The sequence below is a fragment of the Danio rerio genome, chromosome 15 (assembly GCF_049306965.1).
Source record: "Danio rerio strain Tuebingen ecotype United States chromosome 15, GRCz12tu, whole genome shotgun sequence".
NCBI lineage: Eukaryota > Metazoa > Chordata > Actinopteri > Cypriniformes > Danionidae > Danio > Danio rerio.
This window is the reverse complement of record NC_133190.1, coordinates 35,720,244-35,747,500: the sequence shown is the minus strand read 5'-3', so window position 1 is coordinate 35,747,500 and position 27,257 is coordinate 35,720,244. Positions and strand designations below refer to the sequence as shown.

At 32.8% G+C, this 27,257-nt stretch overlaps 1 protein-coding gene across 13 annotated transcripts in view; it reads left to right on the top strand.

Annotated features, from left to right (window-relative positions):
- The window catches only part of nbeab (neurobeachin b), a 770,985-nt gene that overhangs the window by 331,398 nt on the left and 412,330 nt on the right, over positions 1–27,257 (top strand). For 11 of the 13 annotated variants that reach the window (XM_073923810.1, XM_073923809.1, XM_073923808.1 and 8 more), the window contains one exon: positions 973–1,139. The exons of the other annotated variants lie outside the window; for them this stretch is intronic. In XM_073923810.1, coding sequence (XP_073779911.1) covers positions 973–1,139 — 167 coding nt within the window. The remainder of the gene's footprint in view (positions 1–972; positions 1,140–27,257) is intronic. 13 annotated transcript variants of the gene reach the window in all.

Sequence of the window (27,257 nt, the reverse complement as noted above, 5' to 3'; positions counted from 1 at the left end):
AGCTCCCTCGGGGTCCGGCCGAGAGACAATCTTATTGTAGGAGCGGATGATAAAGTCGAGCGGCTGCTGCTGCACATCACCCTTAGTCTTTTGGACTGTGCAGTTTTTTATAGCTGCTGTCTGTCACTGAGAGAACTTTTAAGAGAGAATGTACTGGGATGTGTGTTGTAGGGTTGGGTCGGTGTGCAGAAACAGAGACTGTAATTTGGCTTTAGTGGAATTTTTGAATAGTGTAACGTTTGTGCTTGAGTCAAGAACCTTACTTACCATTTTATTTTGTTTTGTTTTGTTTTGCTTTGTTTTTAATTTTATTAATGTTTTTTTTTTTTTTTTTTATTTAATTTTATTTTATTTTATTTTGTCCGTTCTTTCCTTTGTTGGTTTGTTGGTTCGTTCGTTAGCCCGTTTGATCATCTGTTTTGTGGGTTCATTTGTTAATTCGTTCATTGGTTCAGTGGTTGATTAGTTGGTTCAATTGTTCGTTCGTTCATTCATTCGTTCGTTCATTCCTTCGTTCGCTCCTTTGTTCATTCCTTTGTTCATTCATTCATTAGTTGGCTGGTTGGTTCATTTGTTGGTTCATTAGTTCATTGGTTGGTTTGTTCGTTTATTAATTAATTAAGTGATGTGTTTATATATGTATGGATTTATTTATTTATTTGTTTATTAAATAGTTTGTTTGTTTGTTTGCAACCTGCTGCAACAAGATAAAATGCTGATTGCATACCATAAGTATTAGTAGGGTAACTTCATTTTGACATTGAAAATATAATTTATTTATTCTATTTAATATGTGTTTTATTTATTTATTTATTTGTGTGTAGCACAACAGTGTTATTACTATTTATTTATTTAGTCGAATTTACTATAAAATGTTTATTACAATTTACATTTTTAAATTTCTGTTGTTGTTTTACTGTAGATGTTGATCTTTATACCTGTTTTTTCTCTGTGTCTTTTTTTCCTTGTCAGTCGAGCTGTGCTCAGTATGCTGCCGACAGGAAGGAAGAGGAGACGATGTGTGATCACCTCATCAGTGCCGCCAAACACCGTGATCATGTGACAGCCAATCAGCTGAAGCAGAAGATCCTCAACATCCTCACCAATAAACACGGAGCCTGGGGCGCAGCAGCACAGAGGTACAGCATCTATTCCTGACTGATGGCTTTCTTTTACTGTTGTCAGAAAAAAACTCTTAGAATACTGTTCACATTTGACTAACTATTTCAGTGCATGTATTGACATTATTATTCAGAGGTTTGCACAAAATCTTTTTAGAAGGCACAAAGGCTGCATTTATTGCTCCCAAAAGTACAGCAAATTATAAAATATATTTTGGAAAATTGTGAAATACTGTTTTGTGCTTTATTTATTATTTAGTTTATTTGTTACCTTTTAGAATTTATTCCTGCAGATTTCAGTCATTTGTTCCTGCAGAGGAATTAATTTTATCTACCATTATTTTAGTCTTCAGTGCCACGTTATCCTTCAAAAAACAATGATAATAATAATAATAATAATAATAATAATAATAATAATAATAATAATTAGTAGTACTAGTATTAATACTACTACTTATAATAATAATAATAATTATTGTATCGTAATTATAATAATAAAATTATAATACAAATAATAATAGAAAAAATATTATTATTAATATTATTATTATTATCATTATTATTATTAATAATATTAATAATACTAATCATCATCACCATCGTATCCATCATATAATAATAATAATAATATACATTTTATTTACTGTATTAGATTATTTATTATTATTTTATGATGATAATGATTATTATTATTAATAATAATAATAATCATCATCATCATAAAATAATAATCATAATAAAAATAAATTATTAATAATAACAACAATAACAATAATAATAACAATAGTACAATTAATAAAATTATTATTATTATTATTATTATTATTATTATTATTATTATTATTATGGTTGTTGTTGTTGTTGTTGTTGTTGTTGTTGTTGTTGAAAACATTTGAACTGCTTATTATTTTTATGGATACAATTAATTTTCAGATTTTTTTTAAGTTTATCTTTTTATGTTTATGTATACTACATACAAACTGTTAAATTATACTTTTTTTAGATATGTACTTGTTGCACGTTGACGTGAACTACAGAGATATACAGTCATAGCCAACATAAAAACATTTAAAACATTTGTGCTACAAATAAAGGATAATTGCATGCTGATTTTTTTCTTTAACCTTTAACCTTTCTGTAAACATGTTGAATATATAGAAAGTTGGTACAGAGACATGCAAGAAAATATATATCAATTGTGACCATGATTGTTTTATAATTCATTGCTTGAGTTTAACAGAATGTGTGCACACTTTCTAAATTTGTTGCTTCGCTGTTGGTAAACTGTGCACAAGATTTCTCGTTCTGTTGTTTTTAATTTGCTTAAAATAAGCATCCATGATATTTGCGTCACCCAGCGATAATTTACAAAAAGGAAGTAGCCTGTTCATAAAGAATTATACATATCCTGAAGATGAATGTGCTTGTTAGGAAATATGGAATATTTCATGCACTCAATTTACTTAAAATAATGTGTTGCGCTCTTTCCTTTTGATCAAAATAAACAACAAAAATGAGAAAATTGCAGTTAAGAAAGCATCTGGTTGTAGCGATATGGATATGTTTGCACAAGCTCCGCACTTCATTGTCATCATCAAGTCACAGTAGTTGAGGAATTGCCATTGTGCACCATTGGGTGTGTATGTGTATGTGTTTGTAATAGTTTGTATCTTCTTCATGGTCTGTGTATGCTCTTTTTATAGGTGAAGTATTGCACTATTACCTCTGTGACACAAACACACACAGCCAGGCCTCTGGTGTGACTCCTATTTAATGTCATTTTCTTGCTCTCCACCAGGGTCAGTCTGCAGGTCAGCAAACTCAATTACCACACCAGGCCACTAAATCCTCAGAGACAGATCACTGTGTGTGTGTGCATGTGTGTGCATGTGTGTGCGTGGGTGTGGGTGTGGGTGTGTGTGTGTGTGTGTGTGTGTGTGTGTGTGTGTGTGTGTGTGTGTGTGTGTGTGTGTGTGTGTGTGTGTGTGTGTGTGTGTGTGTGTGTGTGTGTGTGTGTGTGTGTGTGTGTGCGCGCGCACCTGGTAGTTGTTACAATGGTCCCAAGGGTCCTGTTTAAAAAAAAAAATGACTTGAGTTCCGTTTCCCACCAAAACACACAAACAGACCTAACATAATCCAAGATCTCAAGACATAATTCTACAGAGTAACGGTTTTGTCTTAATATTGTGAGTGAGAAGAAGGTTAGGAAATACCAACAACAAGTGTAAACAGTCGTGTAGTGAAATAAAAGGGTAAATATATGTTAAATACTTAGTCCTAATCCAGATTAATGTGGAGACGTTTATAAGTTGGTTGTCTCTCAACCTTTGACGTGTGCTTTTTTTTGGGATTTTCTGTTTGTTTGACCAATGGCTAATGATTAGATGGAGACTTGTTTCACTTGGTGACACTTAACAGTGGTTAATTTTCTTGTTGGTTTATTTATTTATTTGCCTTTTTTATAGTGCAAAATGCACTTTTAGCACATTTACATACAGTACTTGTTTTGATCGATTGTTTTACTGAAAAAGAAATTGGATTATGTCTTAAGCCTAATGGAGGCAAAGTCGTTCCGAACGAGCAAATCTAAAATATGAGCTAATATACACAAATTTGTTTTCATAAGGAACATATACATGATATATAAGTCCATGCATGCACATGGAATTGCATTCTGATCACTCTCCGCATACCAAGTTTCAAGTCAATTGGACAAAAGTTTGCATAAGTTACAGCCATTTTATTCTTTTCTTTATCAGTTTATAGCACTACATTTAGGCCCAATCCCAATTCTATTTTTGTACCCTGCCCCTTCCCATTAGCTGTTACAACCCAGGGTTAAGGGGAAGGGCTTCAGAATGTACCCCTAAGAAATGGTACAGCACCTGCACACGTCATCATATGTCATCGCTATCTCTTGCTTCATGTGTTATCGGATGATCGCAACTGCTGTAGTTATTCCAGTTGTGTTATTTTTTGGTATTCATCTTCAGGAAATTATTGAAGGCATATATTATGTTATCTTAAGGATCTAATGTGGCAATAAGATCGTAACTGTACTGTGTATTTACAAAGTGGCCATATGCATCTATGTAAACACACAAAAACAACATTAACATTATAGCAGACACTGTAAAAAGCCCATTCCCAGCCACTAGACTTTTCTGACAGGGTATTCGAGTTTTATCAAGTGTCAGAATGTTGTGGGACTGCTGTACAGGAGTTATTATTAGGAATTATAGATTGCGAATTTTAGCGTTTTTCTTTTAAAAAGCATGATGGTAAAACATGAACGTGGTTTTAAAATCAATTAAAACATATGTTTGTTTGTTGTAAAAATTTGTAATAATGACAAAAATACCAATTTGTGGATCTCCTTACTTCTGTGTACAGCAATGCTGCCACTGTGGCTGGTGTATTCTGGGAAATTTTCTTATCCCTTGGTTTCGGTTGTTGTCCTGAAAATTCTTTGTTCGAAGGGCTATTCACCCCTTCCCCCTAGCCCTATGCCTTTAAGCTAAAAAGAATTGGGACACCTTTACCCCTTGGCATGCACGCGCTAAATGAGAGGTAGGGGTAAGAGGAAAGGCTAAGGGGTAGAATTGGGATTGGGCCTTAAGTGACCTACGTATTGCCACTTTTTAAACATGCCATCAGATTTAACTTATTTTACCAAGTTTGGATGTTTTGATCCCCCTTAAACTAACCCACATGAGACTTCATAGTTATGAAAAGTGCAGTTTAAACTGACTTATTGCACAAATGCATAGTTATTTTAAGCAATTGTTTTATTCATTTATTAATTTACCTTCGACTTGGTCCCTTTGTTCTTCAGGAGACATCACAGTGGAATGAACCGCAAAATTATCCAGTTTTACACAGCGGATGCCCCTTTCGTGCTGCAATCCAGTAGTGGGAAAGCAATTGTTTTAATAAAAAAAGGACTTTGTCCAAAGGCAAAAATCAGGCCCAAATATGAGCAGTTCTAAATACTTAAAATACATATCTAGAATACTTGTTCATGAAAAACATATATATGGTATATAAGTGCATGAGTCAAACATAGAGATAAAGTTTCTTTTTTTTTCAGTCTTTGACTACCAGTCTATTTTCAAGTCAATCGGATAAAGAGTTGCATATTTAGGCCATGTCCACACTTGCATGTGTATATTTATAAACAGAGTATTCCCTGCTTTTATCAAAAAAAATTGTCCAAATGATAAACCAAATTTGCACTGTGCTGTATGTTGAGGGAACACTGGACCAACAGGCGGAGATAATGACACTTTTTTGCTGAGTTCACACCAAATTCAGAATAAAGTATGTGCTCGAGTAGATCACATACAAGTCATTGCAAACGTGAGAACAGAGGCAGATTACCGCCCAATCAGTTCGAACTACATGGAAAATGCAATGTGTTTGCAGCGAACATGCATAATTTGCCTCATTTACATATGTCACATTTGATTTGAACCCAGCCGTGTTGGCCAGTCGGAAGAAAGAAAACAGTGAACACGTTGAAATCATGAGGCAAAAACTCTGGTTGTATTTTCACCCTGGCCTGAGTTTCAGTTTCAGTCACCCGATGCTCTGTTTTCGTGCAGACAAACAGAAAAAAACTATGTAGAAAAAGTTGCGGCTTTGAAAACGCCATCTTAGAGAAAACGCCATCTTCTACATTTTTTTCTGTTTAAAGCGCCAGCAAGTGTCACATTTTTTAATGTGACATCAGATTGAGCTTGTACAAATTTGTACCAATTTTGGTAAAAACATCCCAAACGGTTCACATTTTTATAGGCATTATTGTAAAAGTGACTTCGCCCACTAGAATATGGTGACGGTTCCGTAGTGTATGTGAATTAACTTCTGTAATACTTAAGAATTAACAAATTACTTTTCAGCTGACCATGATAAAAAGATAAGGCTTACTGCAGCAATGCTGCATGTGTTATATTCACAATGAATATAGATCAAGTACAAAACCTCTTATTCACATTTCACTCCATTATGGATTATTTGTAGTGCAGGTTTAGTTTTTTAAATGATTTGTTTCAGTTCTTTTTTTAATGGGAGCTCCCAAAACTGGAAGTGCGACCCAACATGTAAAACACAAAAAGGTGGACTGCCTGCAGCAAAAACTTCTTGAGTTGTGTTTGGTTGAACACACGATGTCTGAATTCAGACACACTGATGAACATGCATACTGTATACAAACACACTCACAGCACAATTACTGAAGGGTGTCTCAGATTGGCTGGGTTTGCAGAGGCAGTGGCTGTGGGTTTCTGATTAAGTTTGTGAAATCCACTACAGATGGCTGAATGTCACCGGTGGCATAATGTTTACCCGCTCCAATAAGAAACATCAGTACAAGTGGAAATGGAGAAAAGAGCTCAGCTGCTTCCACTGATTGTTCTTCTGTTTGTAGATGGCCTGTCATTCTGATCTGTTGAATCTTGTGTTTCTGGCATGATTTTAGACTCAGAGCTGTGTTGTAACTAGACTGTACATTCAAAGCTATGAATGTGGGGCATGCCATTTTTATTTGAAGGATTAGTTTGGAGCATATTTTATATACATATTTAATGTTTGTTCTGATTCAACAATATTTTTTTCTTATGTTATCTTATAAACTTACAGTAGATTATTTTTCTAATATCAGAAACTTTTTATTAGTAGCACATTAGTAGTGTGAGTGTTGCCTCTTTTATGACAAAGCGCTTGATACCTACCTCATTTGTAAATTTTAATTATTTAAATTCACATTGTAAAGGTGTTCATTCGCTAATGAGATTATTAGTGTAATTTTATTAAATATACTGCTCATATGCAATAGAAAGTTATCTATTTTGCCATTTTAATAATTATAGTTCTCATAATGATTAATTAATTTAATATGTATAAATTAAATTTTATATATATATATATATATATATATATATATATATATATATATATATATATATATATATATATATATATATATATATATATACATATATATATACATATATATATATATGGATGGATGGATGGATGGATGGATGGATGGATGGATGGATGGATGGATGGATAGATAGATAGATGATAGATAGATAGATAGATAGATAGATAGATAGATAGATAGATAGATAGATAGATAGATAGATAGATAGATAGATAGATAGATAGATAGATAGATAGATAGATAGATAGATAGATAGATAGATAGATAGATAGATAGATAGATAGATAGATAGATAGATAGATAGATAGATAGATAGATAGATAGATAGATAGATAGATAGATAGATAGATAGATAGATAGATAGATAGATAGACAATGCATATTATAGTAAATTATGTACTTTTAACCAAATAATAAACTGTTTTTCCTCAGTTTTCCCGGTCACACCAATGAATAGAGACATAATTAAATAAATTAAACACAGCCCTCGCAATTCTCCATAATATCATCCAACATGTTTATTGTGTTGCTGGTTTAAATGAACCATATCAAAGTTTTTCATTCCTTAATAATGAAATGCATCTAACACCAACTGCACAAAATAATAACAAAAAGCTTGAGATGGTGCTTTGGCTGAAGGTCTCTGCCACTATTCAGACTTATTCAAATATTTATGAAAACCACCTGGAAGGCATAACATTTGCATTGAGACAAAAGGTTATTGAGCTGGGGCACATTGTAAATGGTACCACAAAACTTCCAACAAATTCAAATTTAATGGTAACCTGCTGGAGAAGAAAAATGATGCAATATGCTCATGAGCTCAAGGCGCTGTTACAGCTGAGCAGCTTAGTCTTATTCAATGCTACATTAACTTTCCCATTTATGTGGCTTCTGTAAAATAGAAAGCCTGCAGCGCTCTGAAGCGTGTGTGTGTGTACTTTGCATATGTGTGTTAGCGTGTCTGCCTGAGAATTTATTTGTATTAGTGTGTTTGTGTGTGTCGTTGAGCATGAGTGCGCACAGATTGCTTTTCTCCTTTGTGCTACAGCCCAGAGACTTATGAAGAATTATCAAATGCTGGTTTGAAAAATGTGCTGCATCATGTTTTCACATTTAGGCTCATGAAAACACAAATGTTCCCCTGATGCCTTTGTGGCTCTGCTTTGATTTTCCCCCTTATTTTTTTTTTTCCTTTTATGGAACTACTGGAAAAGCTTTGTATTTTGACAAGCATTACCAATGCAGTTGTGTGCACATTATTAGATAAACGGATAAATATTTCTTGTAGTGTGAAGAGATTAAGATTTGTTTGATGACAAGCCTTATTGTTGTCTTCATAAAGACAGCTTGGAGGTTAAAGGTTTTACCCAGAAAAGTGCTAGCATGTTTAATATTTAACTAGTCTATGATTTTAGCATGATTGTTACCGTGTTTTTCGAATTAGGTTAATGTATATCTTTAATGTAGATTTTTCCAACATGATCCTTGCAAGGTCACATAACTACCATAAAGTTTCATATGATTAACATGGCTTGCACATTTTTACGATGGATTAGCATTGGTGCTAACATATTTCTAACTATATTAGAATGATGTTACCATGAATTGCCATGTTACTAAAATGTTTCTAGCATTAGGTTAGCATATTGCTATGGTTAGCATAGATTAGCACACAATGAGCATGTTTCTATTGTAAATTTGAACATTGTTATAATTTTGCGAGCATGAATGTAGATGTTTGCATGATTCTTGCATGATTATCACATTGTTACTATAAAGTTCCATATGATTCACATGGGTAACACATTTTTAGCATGGATGAGCATCGGCGCTAACATGTTGTTAGCATGAATTGCAAAGTTGCTAACATGTTTCTAGCATTGGGTTAGCATAATGCTATGGTTAGCATAGATTAACACCCTGTTAGCATGTTTTTATTGTGATTTTGAACATTCCTATATGGTTGCTAGCATGATTTTAGATATTACTAACATGATTCTTGCAAGGACACATAACTACCATAAAGTTTCATGTAATTACCATGGCTAACAACTTGTTAGCATAAATTAGCATTGGTGCTACCATGTTTCTAACCATATTAGAATGATGTTACCATGAAATGCTATGTTGCTAACGTGTTTCTAGCATTAGATTAGCATATTGTTACAGTTAGCATCAATGAACATGCTGTTAGCATGTTTCTATTGGTAATTTGACCATCAATAAAATGTTGCTAGCATGAAGTTAAATTTTGCTAACTTAATTCTTGCAAGGTCACATAACTACCATAAAGTTCCACATGAATAACATGGATAACAAATTTTTTGCATAAATTAGCATTGATGCTAACATGTTTATAACCATATTAGAATGACGCTAACATGAAATGCCATGTTGGTAACATGTTTCTAGCATATTGCTATGGTTAACATAGATTGGCACACTGTGAGCATGTTTCTATTGTGAATTTGAACATTGTTATAATGTTGCTAGCATGAATTTAGATGTTAGCATGATTTTTGCATGATTATCACATTGTTACCAAAAAAGTTCTATATAATTAACATGGGTAACACATTTTTAGCATGGATTAGCATTGGCACTAACGTTGGTTCTAACAAGATTACAATGATGTTACCATGAATTGCCATGCTGCTAGCATGTTTCTAGCATTGGGTTAGCATTTGTAGTTAGCATAGATTAACACCCTGTTAGCATGTTTCTAATGTGAATTTAAACATCGTTAAAATGTTGCTAGCATGAATTTAGATGTTACTAACATGGTTCTTGCTCAATTAGCACATACTACCATGAACGTTTAAGGTTATAAATTGTTATCATGGATTGGCATTGATGTTATGTTTAACCAGATTAGAATCATATTACCATCAATTAGCATATTGCTGGTATGTATACTTTTTTTTGCTGACATCAATTAGCATGTTTCTAACAACAGTTAACACATTAGCATGTTTCAGCATGTTAACTTTTTGTTAGTATGATGTAATCTGTGTTTGTAGCATGGTTAGTATGCTACATTAGATCATGATTATTTATTTCCAATTTATGTTCATGTTTGTAGTATGAATAGCACATTCTGACTAGCTGCTAGGCTTTGATAGGAAGCTAAATAGATAGATGAGGGTCTGAAGCACTTGAACTGTGCATATGCAGTATTATAAATACTCTATAAGATATACCCAACAAACACACAGCGCTGCCTCAATGTAACGACTTTCTACAACGTTATACCAACCTTGTAAAAAGATTGAGGATCTACTTTGTTGCTGAAGGTTGTCACAACGGTGTCATATTGTTGCCATTTAAACGTACGTTGCTTCAGGTTGTGCGATAGACGACCACTGGTCAACATTTACTCGTCATCAATGAATCAGTTCAAATTTCAGCAGACCTTTGAGCGTCTCTTTCAACAGCGACAGAGGAGATGTAATATTGCTTTATTTCCTCTTGCTAAAAAAGTCATCAGTGGTCATTTGTGTAGTCCTGTTGTGTTAAGCTCTGATCAGTTATCTCTTTTTCACTGCCTATTTTGACTTTTGGCATCTGTGGATCCATCTCTGAACTGGATTCTCTGTTGGATTGGTTTCTTTCTCTGACTGCTTTCTCCACACCAACAACTATACATGGTCTTCGGCTGTGCTCCCCGGTCTGCTGTATTCTCCATTACAGAGCTTCAATGTAGTGTCTGCATTTATTTGTTTGTTTGTTTGTTTGTTTGTTTATTTATTTATTTATTTATTTATCCCTTTTAGTTTCATTATAAATAATTATATATAAATATATATATATATATATATATATATATATATATATATATATATATATATATATATATAAATATATATAAAGCATTTAATATAATCTAAACTTTATTTAGTTTATTTTATATTTTATATTTATATTTTTTTATATTTATATTTATTATTTTATATTTTATATAACTTTATTCTATATTTCTGTTTGCTTATAATTATGTGTACTGTATGTATTAAATGTTGTGAAATATATAATAAAAGGTTTGATTATATTCAGTTGTGTGGCATTTTTACACTTCAAAGTTTACACATGCAGTTGTTCAATTAAAAAAAAAAAAAGAAAAATGAATGAACGATATTTAATATTAAGCGATACTATAAAATTATATCAGCTTATCTTGTATTCTAGGCAGTATTGATAAACTGCCAGGAAAAACAAAACAAAACATTAGTACATGTAGCAAGAACGTCATCTCACGGTTGCTGAATGTCAAACGACAATGTTTTTACAGCCTTCTCACGTCTTACATTTTTATGTTGTAACAATGTAGCAAGCACAAAAGTGGCAACATTGCCTTTAAAAAAATGCAACAATGTACAGACACCACTACGTAAATGTATTTGCTGGGTATTGTTTGAAATATTTGGCACCTATAGTCATAATTGTTTTATGAAAACCGTAAATCTAATCAGATATAAATAGATATAGCGTATCTCTTGAAGGTCTGACCGAGCTGGTTGGTTGTTACTCAAAAACAAAAAGAGGAAACAGTTATTTATTTATCAAAAGAAGAAAAAGCTTAAATATGATTTCAGTGCATTAGCTCTGTCAACATTAATAATCTGTCAGAAGACGCAGCACTGCATAGCGATTTCTCAAAGGCTGCCTGAGCTGAAAGCCAAATAACCAAATCCAGCGCACGAATCTTCAGTTCGATCATACTTTCTGCTTGCCTGATGATGAATGTCCCCTGTATTGAGTCGGCATCAGAAAATCAATACTTCTCAAATTGAAACAGTATAGGGTTGTATTGATCTGGGCTGCTAAATCAGAAGGAGAAGGCTTTGATAGGACGTTCTGGACAGCTCTGAGCCCAATAATGACACACTATCAATTTTGGCTTTACACTGATAAATCAAGGCGAAAATTGGATGTCAGATTTTTTTTTCTTTTCGCTTTCCTCTGAGGGAGTTATTTTCCTTTCCCTCTTCTGTTGACCTCTGACCTCCATCAGTGAATTATAAAGTTCAGTCGTGTCAGAAGTGAGAAGATGTCCGCGTCGGGATTAATGATGGAAAAAAATCTATGAAATTGAAAAATCACACAGCCATTTATTTGCATGTCATTGGCCTGTTATCTGGCTCTGTAAATCATGTGTCATATTTGGAGACGGTTTAAAAGGTGGATTATTGTCATAATCAATTATAGGTTGCAAATATTTGACATTTTCTCACTGTATTGTTCTATTGTTCAGTTCATTTTTGTTAGTTGGACCGAAATACAGAACCTGTAATGCTGTAAATATTGTAACTTTGTATTATTACATTGTGTATTGTTTGTGCAAAGAAGGTCGCTGGTTCCAGTCTCGGCTTGGCCTGTTGGCTTTTCTATGTTGAGTTTGCATGCTCTCCAAGTGTTTGCGTGAGTTTCCATCTGGTGCTCCAGTTTCCCTCACAGTCCAAAGACATGCGGTGTAGGTGAATTGAATAAGCTAAATTGGCCGTAGTGTATGTGTGTGTGAGAGTGTATGGGTATTTCCCAGTGCTGGTTTGCAGATGGAAGGGCATCTTCTGTGTACAATGTGCTGGATAAGTTGGTAGTTCATTACGCTGTGGCGACCCCTGATGAATAAAGAGACTAAGCTGAAGGAAAATAAATGAATGGATTGTTTGTGCGTGTGTGTGTGTTATTTATACAGATTACATTGCATTGTTTGCTTGCTTTTTAAGGTCTTTTAAGTTATAATATAAAAAGTTTTATGCAAATTGTCTTGTTTTTGGTAGTCCAGTCACAAAATTTGGTGCCTTATTATTAAAAACATTAGCCGTTGTCTGTTTAACTGCTTCTGTTAGCTGTGCTAAACACACTCTGTGACAAATTTTTCCCTGGCCGGCGGCCGCATGTCATGGTGAAAATAGCTGACATCTTCTGATTTTTTATTTTTTTTTAATTAGCAGTTTTTGGCATGTAAAGGCCTGTAGCTGATTATGCTAGTTTTCCTGTTATACTTTTCTACTTGTTTGTGTGGATTGTCCTTCAAATGCGAACTGTTCCAAAATGTAACACAAAAAAAAAGTCTCACAATTCGATATTTTATATTCAATATGTTTCAATATGTCTCACAATTTGGACAATGTTTCTCCTAATTCTTAGTTTATATCTTGAAATTCTCAGTTCACATCTTACAATGTGAATTGTAAGACGTCTTTTACTTTTAACTTGAGTTTACTACTCACAATTCTACTTTTTTCCCATAATTATGAGTTTATATCTTGCGGTTCTCAATTCACATTTGGCAATTCTGTCTTTTTTCATACTTTATTGTCTCACAATTCTACTTTTCATGTCATAATTCTGAGTTTAAATCTAGCAATTCTCCATTTACATTTTGCAGTTTTGCTTTTTTTTTCGGGTTTTACATTTCAGAATTTTTATTTTCTTCATAATTCTGAGTTTATATTGTTTATCGTTCTCAGTTTACATTTCACAATTCTGTCTTTTGTTGTTATTCTGAGTTTGTCTTACATTTTTACTTTCCTCATAATTCTGAATTTATATTTTGCAATTCTCAGTTTACATCTCGTAATTTTGTCTTTTTTTTGTAGTTTTGAGTTTACGTCACACAATTCTACTTTTTTTCTAATAATTCTGAGTTTAAATCTTGCAATTCTTTGTTTTAAATCGATCTCTTGCAATACTGACTTCTTTTTTAAATTTTTGAAATTTCTACTTAACATTCAAATTTTTTTTCTAATTCTCAGTTTACATCTCCCAGTTCTGAGTTTTACGTCTTAGAATTCAATTTTTATCTCATAATTCAAAGTTTATATCCCCCCACCCCCCTAATTCTGTGTTTATGTTTTGCTATTCTCAGTTTGCATCTTATAGTTCAGTTTTCTCATAATTCTGTTTTTTTGGTCTCACAATTTAATTTTTTCTCATATTAAGAGTTTATATCTAGCAATTCTCTGTTTATGTATTGCAATTTTGATTTTTTCATGGAATTTTAAATCTCTTGCAATTCAGACTTCTTTTGCAATTGGAAATTTCCACCTCACATTTATATACATATATTTTTCTAATTCTCAGTTCACATCTCTCAGTTCTGTTTTTTCGAGTTTAATGTCTCAGAATTACATTTTTATCTCATAATTCAGAGTTTATCACTTGCAATTTTCAGTTCACATCTCACAATTCTGTCTTGTTCTGAGTTCTACTTAATACATGTTTAGCAATTCTCAATTTACATTTTGCAATTCTGACTTTATGAATTTCTAAATCGCCTTTTTGCAGTTTTGACTTCTATTTTTGGAATTTAAAATTCACACTTCACAAGTCTATTCATTCATTCATTCATTCATTCATTCATTCATTCATTCATTCATTCATTCATTCATTCATCCATTCATCCATTTATTCTAAGTTTACATCTCTCAGTTCTGATAATTATCTGAATTGTCTGTTGAACTGCTCATGCTCGCAGTGTGAAACACACTCAGCACTCTTCCCAAACATCATGTCATGCTGAATAAAGCTGACACCCACTGATTCTCCCATCAGCATTTTTTGCAATGCAATGGTGCACAGCTGACTATGCCAGTTGTCCAATAACACTCTTTCTTAGCGTCCATTACCTGGAGTTTAGGGCAGCTCCAAACAGTCGCTCAGGTGCTAATTGCTCCAGAATGGCTGGCCGTAACACAAATGTAAAGTGTGCGGTCACAGTGAAAGAGCATCACCGGTGTTGCGTTCATGCCCTTTGTCAACGTCAGCACTACGGCTGACAGCTGATCGAGGACCAGCATACCTGGACCACGTCAGACCTTAACTTAACCTGACTCCAGTATTGATTGTCAACGCTTTCTCTTGTATAATTACTTTTTTTCAGGACGTTGACAGAAAGGAGGGAGATGAAGAAAAAAGACAGTGGCATGGGATGGAGAGTATAGTGGCATGTATTGATTTGTTGGTGGGTGGAGAATGAGGGAGGCACCATTTCCCTTGAATAACGGCATGCGTGGTCTCTTGTTTGATGGATGGCAGTGGCCCGGTGCTGGATAATAACTTGGTGATAGAATGGAGCTTTCCAGATACATACGGCTTGGTTAAGCAGTCTCTTTGGGAGTGGTTGAAAGGTTATCAATTTTAATAGCGGCAATTGAGGGAGATATATATATATATATATATATATATATATATATATATATATATATATATATATATATATATATATATATATATATATATCCCTTTTGGGGTTTAGGCCACCCAAAAATGGGATTGTGGTCTGAGCTTTTGAGAAAAGATTTTTGGATTTTTGGTGTGGAAATTATGGAGTAAAAAAAAAAAAAACACAAATTACTTTAAAAAAATGATAAAAATATATTAATCATACAATTTATTTGGGTATTAAAGAAATACTTGATTGATTTATTGATTATTTATTTATTTATTTATTTATTTATATTTATTTATTCATTTAACTATTTGTTCATTTAATTAATTATTTATTTATTTTTATTCAATTATTCATTATATATTTATTTATTTATCGTTTTTATTCATTTATTAATTTATTTTTTCCATTTATTTATTTAATTGTTTATTTATTTAATTATTTTATTAATTCGTTCATTTAATTATTTTATTACTTCACTTATTTAGTTATTTATTTAATAATTCATTCATTTGTTCATTTATTTTTATTTGTTTATTTATTTAATTAATTGTTCATGTATTTATTTATTTGTTTGTTTGTTTGTTTAATTAATTTATTTAATTGTTCATTAAGTTTTTATTTAATTATTCATTCATTTATTTATTTGATTATTTTATTCATTTATTTGTTCATTTAATTGTTTATTCATTTATTTAATTATTCATTTATGTAATTGTTCATTTATTAAATACAATTGTATTTCTTTATTAATTATTTCCACTTATTTAAAATACATCAATGTGTATTAATTGCATTATGGTCACTTTATTTATTTTAGTTAGTTCTCCAGTAACAGTATTCACAGTATTAAGAGTACAATTTTAAATTATTTATTTAATTTAATTAATTTATTTATTTATTTATTTATTTATTTATTTAATTGTTCATTTATTTAAGTATTTTCTAATTATTTAACTTTATATTTAAAAGTTTTTTTTATATATATTTATATATATATATATATATATATATATATATATATATATATATATATATATATATATATATATATATATATATATGTATGTATATATATATATATATATATATATATATATATATATATATATATATATATATATATATATATATTTATTTATCTAATTATTTATTTGTTTGTTTGTTTGTTTAATTATTTATTTATTTAATAATTTCATTTGTTTATTTATTTAATTAATTTTTAATTAATTAATTTATTTATTTATTCATGTAATTATTGTTTATCTGATTATTTAATTTATTTATTTATTTATTTGATCATTTAATTATTTATTCATTTATTTAAATATTCATTCATTTATTTATTTAATTGTAAATTTATCAATTTAAATTTTATTTCTTTATTAATTATTTACTTATTTAAAATTCATCAATGTGTATTGATTGCATTATGGACATTAATAAGTAAATTGCTGTTACACTGAATGGATCAATCAATCAATCAATCAATCAATCAATCATCATTGTTTCTTGTTCACTTAACTTTTGAAAACATCAGCTTCACTGACCTAAAATATCTGATGTTAAGTAAACAAAGAAACTCTTTTGTAAATTGGTACTTATAGTTAATACATTATCAGAGCAAAAAGACATAGTTCAATTGAAATTAGAGGTAAGCATGCTTCACATGAAAAGCATTACAAAGCATTTTTCCTTGTTTGTCCTGCCACGTTTTGATTCTTGTCTTGTTTACTGTTATTGTTGTTTTACCTCCTGTCCTGTTTCTAATTCTGTGTCTAATAAATGTTTAAACATTTGTCTCTGTTTTGGTTTTAGGTTTTTGTTTTTCAATTGAGCCATGTTTGTTTGTTCTGATGTATTACTGAGTTTTTATGCACTCAACTTCAGACATTTTAGGTCACTGATTAGGTAACAGTAAGTAACTGCTATTTTCAAAAGTTGAGTATGTCGGCGCCAATAGTGTAGTGGTTAGTTTGTCTTCCCACCTCAAGGTCCTATGCTTATGCTTCCCTTCTCTCCTATCTCCACGATTTCCTGTCTGTACTCCTTTCTGTCTAATCAATTAAAGGTGAAAAACAATAAGATGTTGAGTACACGAGAAAAAAAACAAAAGGAAATAAGGATTTTTTTTGTTGTTGTTGTTCTCTCAACTAATCTTATGTTAACCCAACTTTTTTTATTTTGTATTACTGACAAATAATGTTAGGTCAGTGGCGCTGTTGTTTTCAAACGTTGAGTAAACAAAGAAAAACCGAAAGGAAATAAGGATTATGTTTTTTGCTTTGTTTTATTTTTGTACTGGCTTACATTTTTTACAGTGAATAACAAATAAATAAATAAATAAATAAATAAATAAATAAATAAATAAATAAATAATACACATTCAGTGCAACTGTTTGGGTGAATTTTTTTCTTTTCTTGTGGTCAATCTGTCTCCTTAACCTACTTAGGGAAAGTATGTGAGTGCAATGAATGTGATTCAAATGATCTTTGACATTTGAAGACTGATGGAGGAACTATTGAAATTACTTTTTAAATTCTCCATGACCTTCACATCTGCTGTGTCCAAAATCCCATATAAAACCCATGAAAATCTATGAAAACAGTAATGGAAGAATCACTGCAATCTCACGGCAATTTGGCTCTTTTTGATTTAGTAGCTAACATGTAATTGTACTATCTTTTGTAAAAATTTTTCTGCGAATCGCTCTCTCCCTAATTGAGATGTGGTTTGGTGGCACACCTTCTTTTAAAAATTTTACAAATTTCCATACAAATTAAATCATATAGATTGCATAAGAATTAGCCACTTTTCTGACAATATGTAAAATGGTTATGTTTCATTATGAGATCAGGCTGTAAAAAAAAATGATAAATGTAAATACATACCTCCACCCCATCCCTCTCACAGTAAAGTAAAAATATAATATATATATATAAATATATTTAAGTTATTGTTGTAGAGTGTCACAAAAAGGATGCTATATTAATATGAGTATCTGAAGCTGTATCCTATTTAGATTTTACCACTGACAACTGGAATGTAGATCATGTGATTGTCAATATGGTAATTGTAATGCATCCTAATTTAATTACTACTAGCCAAATGCATACAAAATTTCTTTATCACGCAAAGCTTTACATTTTTTTTTTTGACCAAAGTGGGCATGTTTAACCTCCAAGCCTGTGCTAATTGTCTGTTGGAAGAGGGCCTTCAGTGTAAGATAGCAAGAATTTTCCCTCTTCGTTGCCTTTGGGTTTGATGAGAGATGGACAGTTTGCCGAAACAGATGAGAAGGATGGTGTGACCTGTACTAGAACTCTGTCTCTCAGGTAGGCAGACGCTCCTGTCTTCATCCAGAGCAGTGATCCGGGGTGCAGGCCTTGCCAGTCTTAAGCCAAAGTACTTTTTGTGTGTCTGCTTGAGTGCTTTAGCTTGATTCAGAGACATTGTGAGGACTGTATGGAAGCTTGTTGGCTTTTTATTTCACAATTCAGACCAAAATGCAAATTTACAGTAAATCTTGCATTTGCATGCTATAAAATAGTATTTTTTCATCTGGTAAAGACCATGTAGGTCCAAACATTCTTATAATAAATGCTTTTTCTTGAGCTAAAATGGCAGTGTTCCGATTTATTTATTTATTATTTATGATCAAGCACCTGCCTTCAAGAATGTCCTAGATGAGCGCACACCTTCATTTTTGGTTTAATTACACATTTTCATCCTGCGATTTATACATTTTTATTGCTAAATTGTGCGTCTTTCAAATCAGATTTTTTTCCTCTCAGTGTTGAGGTTACATCCTGAAATTCTCACTTTTTCTTGTACACTTTTTTGAATCTCACAATTCTACGTTTTTTTTTTCTTTTTTTTTCTTGGTAGGTCAGTTTATTTCCTGCAGTTCTCATTTTCCCCCTTTTAAATTCTGAGTTTATATCTAACAATTGTCAGTTTCTGAATGCTGAGTTTTCATCTCACTGTTCTGACTTTTTTCTCTTTGAATTGAGTTTACAGCTCATAATTCTTACTTTTTTGTTACAGAATTCTGAATTTTTTAATATCAGTTCTGACTCAGAACCCTGAGGATACCTATTGTAATTTTCCCTTTTTAATCAGAGTTCTGAGTTTGTGTCTTTTCTCTGAGTACAACAGAATTCTTAGCAATTCTGCAATTGCAGATCATGTAATTCTAAGATTTTTTTAGAGTAAAAGTTTTTTTTCTTATTTATTGTTCATTCATATTTTGTGTATTGTAATATTAGTTTTGCAGTTTTCTTTTTGTCTTAGAATTTTGAGTATTTTAATTTTTTATTACATTTATTATTATTATTATTATTATTATTATTATTATTATTATTATAACAACAACAACAACAAAAACAACAACAACAATTATTATTATTATTATTATTATTATTATGGCTAATATTAAGGCTAAGTGTTAGAAGACATAGACTTGAAAATTACTAGCAGTTTAGGAGTGTTTGATTGCATGATTTGAAATTGGTTTATTTATTTAGCACAATCGCTAAAAAAAGGTCACTGGTACGGGCCTCAGCTGGGTCACTTGTCATTTCTATGTGGAGTTTGCATGTTCTCCCCGTGTTCGCATGGGTTTCCTCCGAGTGCTTCGGATCCCCCAACAAGTCCAAAGATGTGGTATAGGTTATAACCCCCCCCCCCCCCCCCCCCTTAATTATTAGCCCCCCTGTTTATTTTTTTCCTCAATTTCTATTGAATGGAGAGAAGATTTTTTTCAACACATTTCTAAACATAATAGTTTTAAAAACTCATTTCTAATATTTCTAATTTAATTAATTCATAATTAATATTAATTAAATAAATAATATTTAATAAATGTAATTAATATTATCTTATTAATATTTCAATTTTTTTTATCTTTGCCATGATGACAGTAAACATATTTTACTAGATTTTTCAAGACACTTCTATAAAGCTTAAAGCGACATTTAAAGGCTTAACTAGATTAATTAGGTTAACTAGGCAGGTTAGGGTAATTAGGAAAGTCATTGTATAAGGATTCTGTAGATTATTGAAAAATAATATTGCTTAAAGGGGCTAATAATATTGACCTTAAAAAAACAAACAAAAAAAACTGCTTTTATTCTAGCTAAAATAAAACAAATAAGTCTTTCTCCAGAAGAAAAAATATTATCAGACATACTGTGAAAATTTCTTTGCTCTGTTAAGCATCATTTGGGAAATATTTAAGCAAGAAAAAAGTTCAAAGGGGGTCTAATAATTCTGACTTCAACTGTATACTCTTAAGAATAAATAAAAACCGAAACGAAAGTTCAGACTGGAGAAGATCTGTTTACCAAAAGCTGTTTTTTTTAAATATTGCATGAGACATCCATTCTGTGGCTTTTTCAGATTGAGATCAGCTACCTCAGATGTAAATAATTTCCATCTGAAGTGCAATTCCATGATGTATACCTCAAACAAACATCGTAAAAGCATATTAAATGATCTCCGTCTTGGAATTGATTTTGGCTTTCAAACCCTGAAGATCAAGCTGTATTCATTTCAAGCAGTGCTAATACCACCTCAGCTTCAAACAGAAAGAGCGTGTCTTGGCTTAACTTCGTTGAAAGTGTTGAGCGTGTGTTTAGTGTCACGAACATGGGCAGTGGCAGTCGTAACATCACAGGGTTTATGTGGCACTGAGGAAAACCAGACAACCCCAAAATAGACCCTTCACTGATTACCGCTATTTTACTAATTATGCTACATTTATGTCCCCAATGGATGCATTTAATGAGAGCATAATGGTGCCTTATTGAATTTCCCTGCCATTCTCTTTCTCTTACAGGCCACAACAAGAGACTATCTGTGGTGATGTGATTTGTACATAATCATCACTGGCCTCTGTGACCGTGGTCATGGCTGTAATCTTTTCTAGAGCTGTCAATTTAACATTATTTAATGATCATTTAGTGCCTCAGCCGAAGGGTGAATTCTGCATACAGTACTGTATGTACATTAAATACTAGGGATGTCCCGATTAGCTTTTTTGCCCTCGAGTCAGAGTCAGTGTCATTAGTTGTTGAGTATCTACATATATATCTATGCATATTGTCCTGATTGAAAGGTAACATCCGATTCCGATCGAGTCTAAAACCGCATTGACGCGATCGGATCTTGACATCCCTAATAAATACATCAATGACAGATTCATAAACTCAAAATAGATTGTTTTGGATTATATACTATAAACTTATGTTCAAGAGAAGAAACAGAAATAAATCATATATTTACCTATTAAGCCTATTTTTTATAATCTAGCAGTTTACACAAACGTGCTTCTTTTATCATTCTTTATATTTTTTCTGCTTGGACTGTCAAGTGATGTCCTTTGATTCATTTGTTTCAACAATGGTTGCCATGAAAATGTAGTGTCAGCACAATAACAAGAGTTTTTTTTCTGCTAAGCAACTTTCATTAGCGGTGTTTCCATCCAAAAATGCGTATAAATGTATGCACAAAATCGGAATATCGCATAAAATATGTGCGAATAAAGCACTGTTTCCATCCAGTGAGTAAACGGAACAAAATTGTCACTTCCTGATTAACTGGCGCTAAATATCAACAGTAAATATTTGAATCTGACGCGGTAAGAGAAGCTGCACAAATGTTTTTACATTTTTTTTTATTTAATTAATGACTTTAATTTATTTATTTGCATTATTATTTATTTTAAAAGACAATGCCAACACGCAATGGTGTCATTTTAAGGCGTGAGACGTGAAGCACATTTGCTCTTGACAATTCTGGAGGTAATTAATTATACAATAACACTAATACTGAAATGATTAAGACGTTTAGAATGACCCAAACAACATTCTAGATGTTTTACAATGTGGTCAGCCCCCTGGTTTGTCCATACATGCATTTTTATCATCACATGATCTTTTATAACAAAATTATAATATACGTATGTGCATACTGGAATTTGTTCGCTAAATGTGTTTCCATCAGAGTTTGCCTCTTTTCTTATCGAATAAAAAGTTTATCCTACTCAGTAATGCATATATGTTTTTTTTTATACACATATTCACAATTTATCTGCACATCTTGGTACTTTCATCAATATTTTTTTTTATGTGTACATCCAAAATGCACATAAAAAAAGAGTGAATAGAAACATAGCTATTGTAGAAAGTCTGGAAAACTGAAAATGTTTCTTTTTATTGATCCCTTTTTTCATTATGTATATTTTTAATTGAAGTCATGAGACAACAAAAGTGCCTGAGACATTACTATATTTTATGTATTCATGCATATATCCAAAACAGCTTTTTTGTCCTTTGCTGCAAGGAAACGTATTTGTCAGACCACCATAAATTAATTGGCAACTTCATGGCTTTGGGTGCTTTCACACATGTGGTTCGTTTCATTTGGTTCAGACCATGGCCAACAAATGAAACACTGTAGCATTTTTCAGTTGTTTTAGTTTTTTCATTATGAACGTTTTACGTTGTAACTAACGTGGTTCAAGCGATGGATCTGTGACAAAGCAACTATGGTTTTGGGAAACACTCGTCACTACATCGTTCTTTTGTCAAATGATGCATCGTACTATGATAGTTCAGCCATGAGTTATGTTGTTGTTTGGGAAACGCACCCCCCCAAAAAAAACCCAAAATGAGGTCAAATGAAAACATTCATATCAATCGTTGGGCAAATGTGTCACTGAAAATGTTTCCTAAACTCTTTTTAGTGATTGACTTTTGCGCAGATGGGTGCACCTCATTTAGAGTGTCATAATGAATGTTTTACATTAAAACTAACATGGTTCAAACGATGGATCTGCGACAAAGCTACTGGTTTTGAGAAACACTTGCACTACATAATTCTTTTCCTAAACAATGCATCATACTATGATAGTTCAGCCGTGAGTTATGTCATTGTTTGGAAAATGCACCCCATGCAGGTCAGAACCAGTTAAAAAAAATTATAAAATGAAGTCATATGACAGCATCCATATCAATCGTTGGCCAAATGTGTCACTGAAAATATTTCTTAAACTCTTTTTTGTGATTGATTTTTGCACAGATGTCTGCAAATGCATCTGTACATGATCATTATACCTGCGCCAGTGTGAAACTTGGAAAAAAAAAACTTGCATTGCATCTGACTCGACAGTATATTGCTCTGAATGTATGATAGAACACTTGTTCACCTTTTTTGGATGGCACCAGGGTTCAGATGTTCACACTTATTCAAATGAACTTCGCTAACAGAGTTAATTTCAATAATATAGTTTGCACAAACAATTAAAACTCCACCTCATTTAGAGTGTCTTTATGGACGTTCTACATTATAACTAACTTGGTTCAAATGATGGATCTGCGACAAAGCAAGTGGTTTTGAGAAACGCTTGCACTACATAGTTCTTTTCCTAAACAATGCATCGTACTATGATAGTTCAGCCGTGAGTTATGTCATTTTTTGGAAAACGCATCCCAGGTCAGAACCAGTTAAAAAAAATAAAGAAGTCATATGACAACATCCATATCAATCATTGGCCAAATGTGTCACTGAAAATATTTCCTAAACTGTTTTTTGTAATGGATTTTTGCACAGATGTCGGCAAATGCATTTGTACATGATCATTATACCTGCGCCAGTGTAAAACTTGGAAAAAAAAAAACTTGCATTGCATCTGACTCTACAGTACATTGCTCTGAATGTATCATAGAACACTTCGTCAACTGTTTTGAATTGCACCAGGGTTCAGATATTCACGCTTATTCCAATGAACTTCGCAAACAGAGTTAATTTCTATCAAACCAAACCTGTTAAGTGCGAACAACCTAAAGTGCAGTTTGGATTAAGATTGGGATTCCATATGGAATATTTCTTCTGTCTCCTTGAAAAAAGGTTTTACTGAAAACGACTCTGTTTCACCAAAGAGGCTCAGAGGTGGTCAAAACAGTTGTCTAGACAGAACGATTGCACCACTGAATCCTCCCACTTAAATGAATCTTTGCTGATGTACAATGAAGGTCTACTCGGTCTGACCGCTCAAGCCCTGCGGAGGAGCACTGGTAACAGAGTAATCCATCTCACGAACCAGCCTCCCATAATCCCCCACAACACCCGCGTAAAAGCCCAATAGATCATATCTGAAGCCGGCCTTTCCAAACAAGAACACAGCTGTATATATTTTTTAAAGATGAAATTGTTATCCTTTCCTTTATTTCCCCTTTTGCCGTTTTAGACTGAATCATGGCTGTCAGATTTTTACAGCCTTTCACAAACAACACATGCCCTATGGACACACGAGTCCTAAATCTCTTGGAGTGTTTTTTAATATGCGGAGGAGAGAAGGGGGGATACGTGATTTTTTAGTACATCCGTCTTTTGTGATGCATTTAAAAAAAAAAAGAAAGACCCAAAGCAGTAGTAAATAATGACTGGCACTCTGGCCGGCTGATAGTTTTGGTTATCAGTGCAGGGAAATTAGCTTTTAAAATGCAGTTGGAAATCCATTTGGGTGATTGATGGCCGATGTGACTAATAAATTTGAGCCGCTTTCGAGGAGGGTCGGCCCTCCACCATCCTTTACGCCTGTCATCATGAGCTGCACGATTGGTAAAGTCGAGCGTGTCGGAAGATAATTCCGTTGAGTGATTACCATTCAGATGAAGCGGCTATCAGGAGCCGTTCTTTAATGTGAGGACTTTTTTTTCTATTCTTTTCTGAGATATAACACAATTAAGTAGCCTATTAGGTGCTGCTATGTTCTCCAATACAGACTCCCGGACAACAGCAGCATTGTGAATGTGACACTGTTAGTTGTGGTTACATCTGATTGGCTTAGAGGTGTTCCATAAGCGTTGATATAACACCAAACGTTTTACTAATGCTGCGTTCCAGAAGCAGTCAAGCTGGGAATTTCAGCAGTGAAATGTCCTCTGTGTGTTTCAGTCAATTGCACATCACAGTCGCATAGTCACCCTGTAAGGTTTAGAAAAAAGAACAGAAAATGCCATTTGAAAACAGCTGACAAAAGGACTATAAGTGACACATCGAGTGCTTAACATAAATGAGTACACCCCATTTTGAAAATTAATATTTTTATCAATTATTGAGTGAATATAGGTAATATATTTTGGTATATTTGTAATATAAAAAAAAAAAAAATATATATATATATATATATATATATATATATATATATATATATATATATATATATATATATATATATATATATATATATATTTTTTATTTTTTTTTATTTATTTTTTTTTTTGTAATGTTATGCAATAGCCAAGTCAATCCCATAATCAGAATCCAATTGAGCCTGCATTTCACTTGCTGAATACAAAACTTAAGGGAAAATGTCCCAAGAACAAGCAGGAACTGAAGACAGTTGCAGTAGAGGCCTTACAGAGCATCGTCAGAAATGAATCCCAGAGTCTGGTGATGTCTATGCTTTTCAGACTCCAGGCTGTAATTGACTGCAAAGGATTTGCAACCAAGTATTAAAAAGTGAAAGCTTGATTTATGATTATTATTCTATCCCATTACTTTGGTCCCTTAACAAGTGGGAGGCACACAAGCAAGCTGTTTTTTATTCCTACATCATTTAACTGATTTAGATGTAAATACCCTCAAATTAAAGCTGACAGTCTGCAGTTAAAGCACATCTTGTTTGTTTCATTTCAAATCCATTGTTGTTAGAATGTTAGAATTGTGTCCCAATATTTATGGACCTGACTTTATATTTTAGTCACAGAACTTTATTATTTTTTTTTATATATATTTCAATGTATTTTGCCCAACCATGTCAACATCTAGTGAAAAATATAGACTATAGTCTGCTTCTCTTTTGTTTTTCTATGTAAAGAACTATATGAGTGTAATGATACACCTGCTTCATTTACAGCATTCTAAAATAAATAGATAAAATACCTGCCAATATTACATCTAAAAACGATTAAATTATATACTTACACACAATCAGCACAATCTAGCTCTTGTCATAACTAAATAAAGTCGCTGATCTTGAAAAGCTGCTGTAATATTTTAAATGGACCCAAATGAGTTGTTAAAAGAGTACAGTATTTGCTCATGTGGGAAGAAGAGCTGGACCACCCTGGGTGAGGAAAGTCGCGTCATGGCAAGTTTCAGCACTGACTAAAATCCGCTTCTATATGTTGACCGCAGGGTTTAACGTATCACTGGACCCCCGTTCAATCCTTCAGAAACCACCAGCAAACTAAAAGCATATGCTTTAGGGGGGAAAGAGCGGGTGAAGAAATGTAAACGGTGTCATCAAGCACCCTTTGCTTTATCTTTCATTGTAATACAGCGCGCTTGTCTAATCCTCTTATTAAGGAGAAAACGAAAATGTTTGGGCTTTCTTCTGAATTGCTGTATACAGCCGAAATGCCACTGTCAAAGCGAATCAAAATCATCATATATGCTTCAGGAGGGAACATTTCAGAAATCTTCAAAGTGTACCGCGCTTGGATTTCTCCTACGCTGCATTGCCTACTCGCGGGCAGCTTTGGATGTTATAATCTGAAATGGTAATCGCCTGGTTGCCTCTGCGGGATTTACATTTTTTTCACGCTGTAATCTTGCATTTACAATGTCATTTACGTGACTTTGGCCTCTCCGCCTCTTGACATCTCTGTCTGGCTCTCGAGGTATAAGACTGACAACAGACAAGCCCCAGACACAGCGCTTTGCTTTTCATACGCAGACGAGTGATGAACTTTTGGCATGCCGCTCATGTATGCAAACAGGCTTTGTTTCCTATACACACACGCACACACACACACACACACATGCGCATGTTCTTGATTGATGTTAAACTGAAAGCGAGCACTCGTGTTGCTGTCAGAGCTCGGTTAAGTCCCTTGAGCCTCCTGATTTCTTGACATTTGTAGATATAATATTCACGCAACAAGGAGCAGCTTTTGTGATGTGATCCCGCTGTAACACTTTAATCTGTTTAGACTGCCTCAA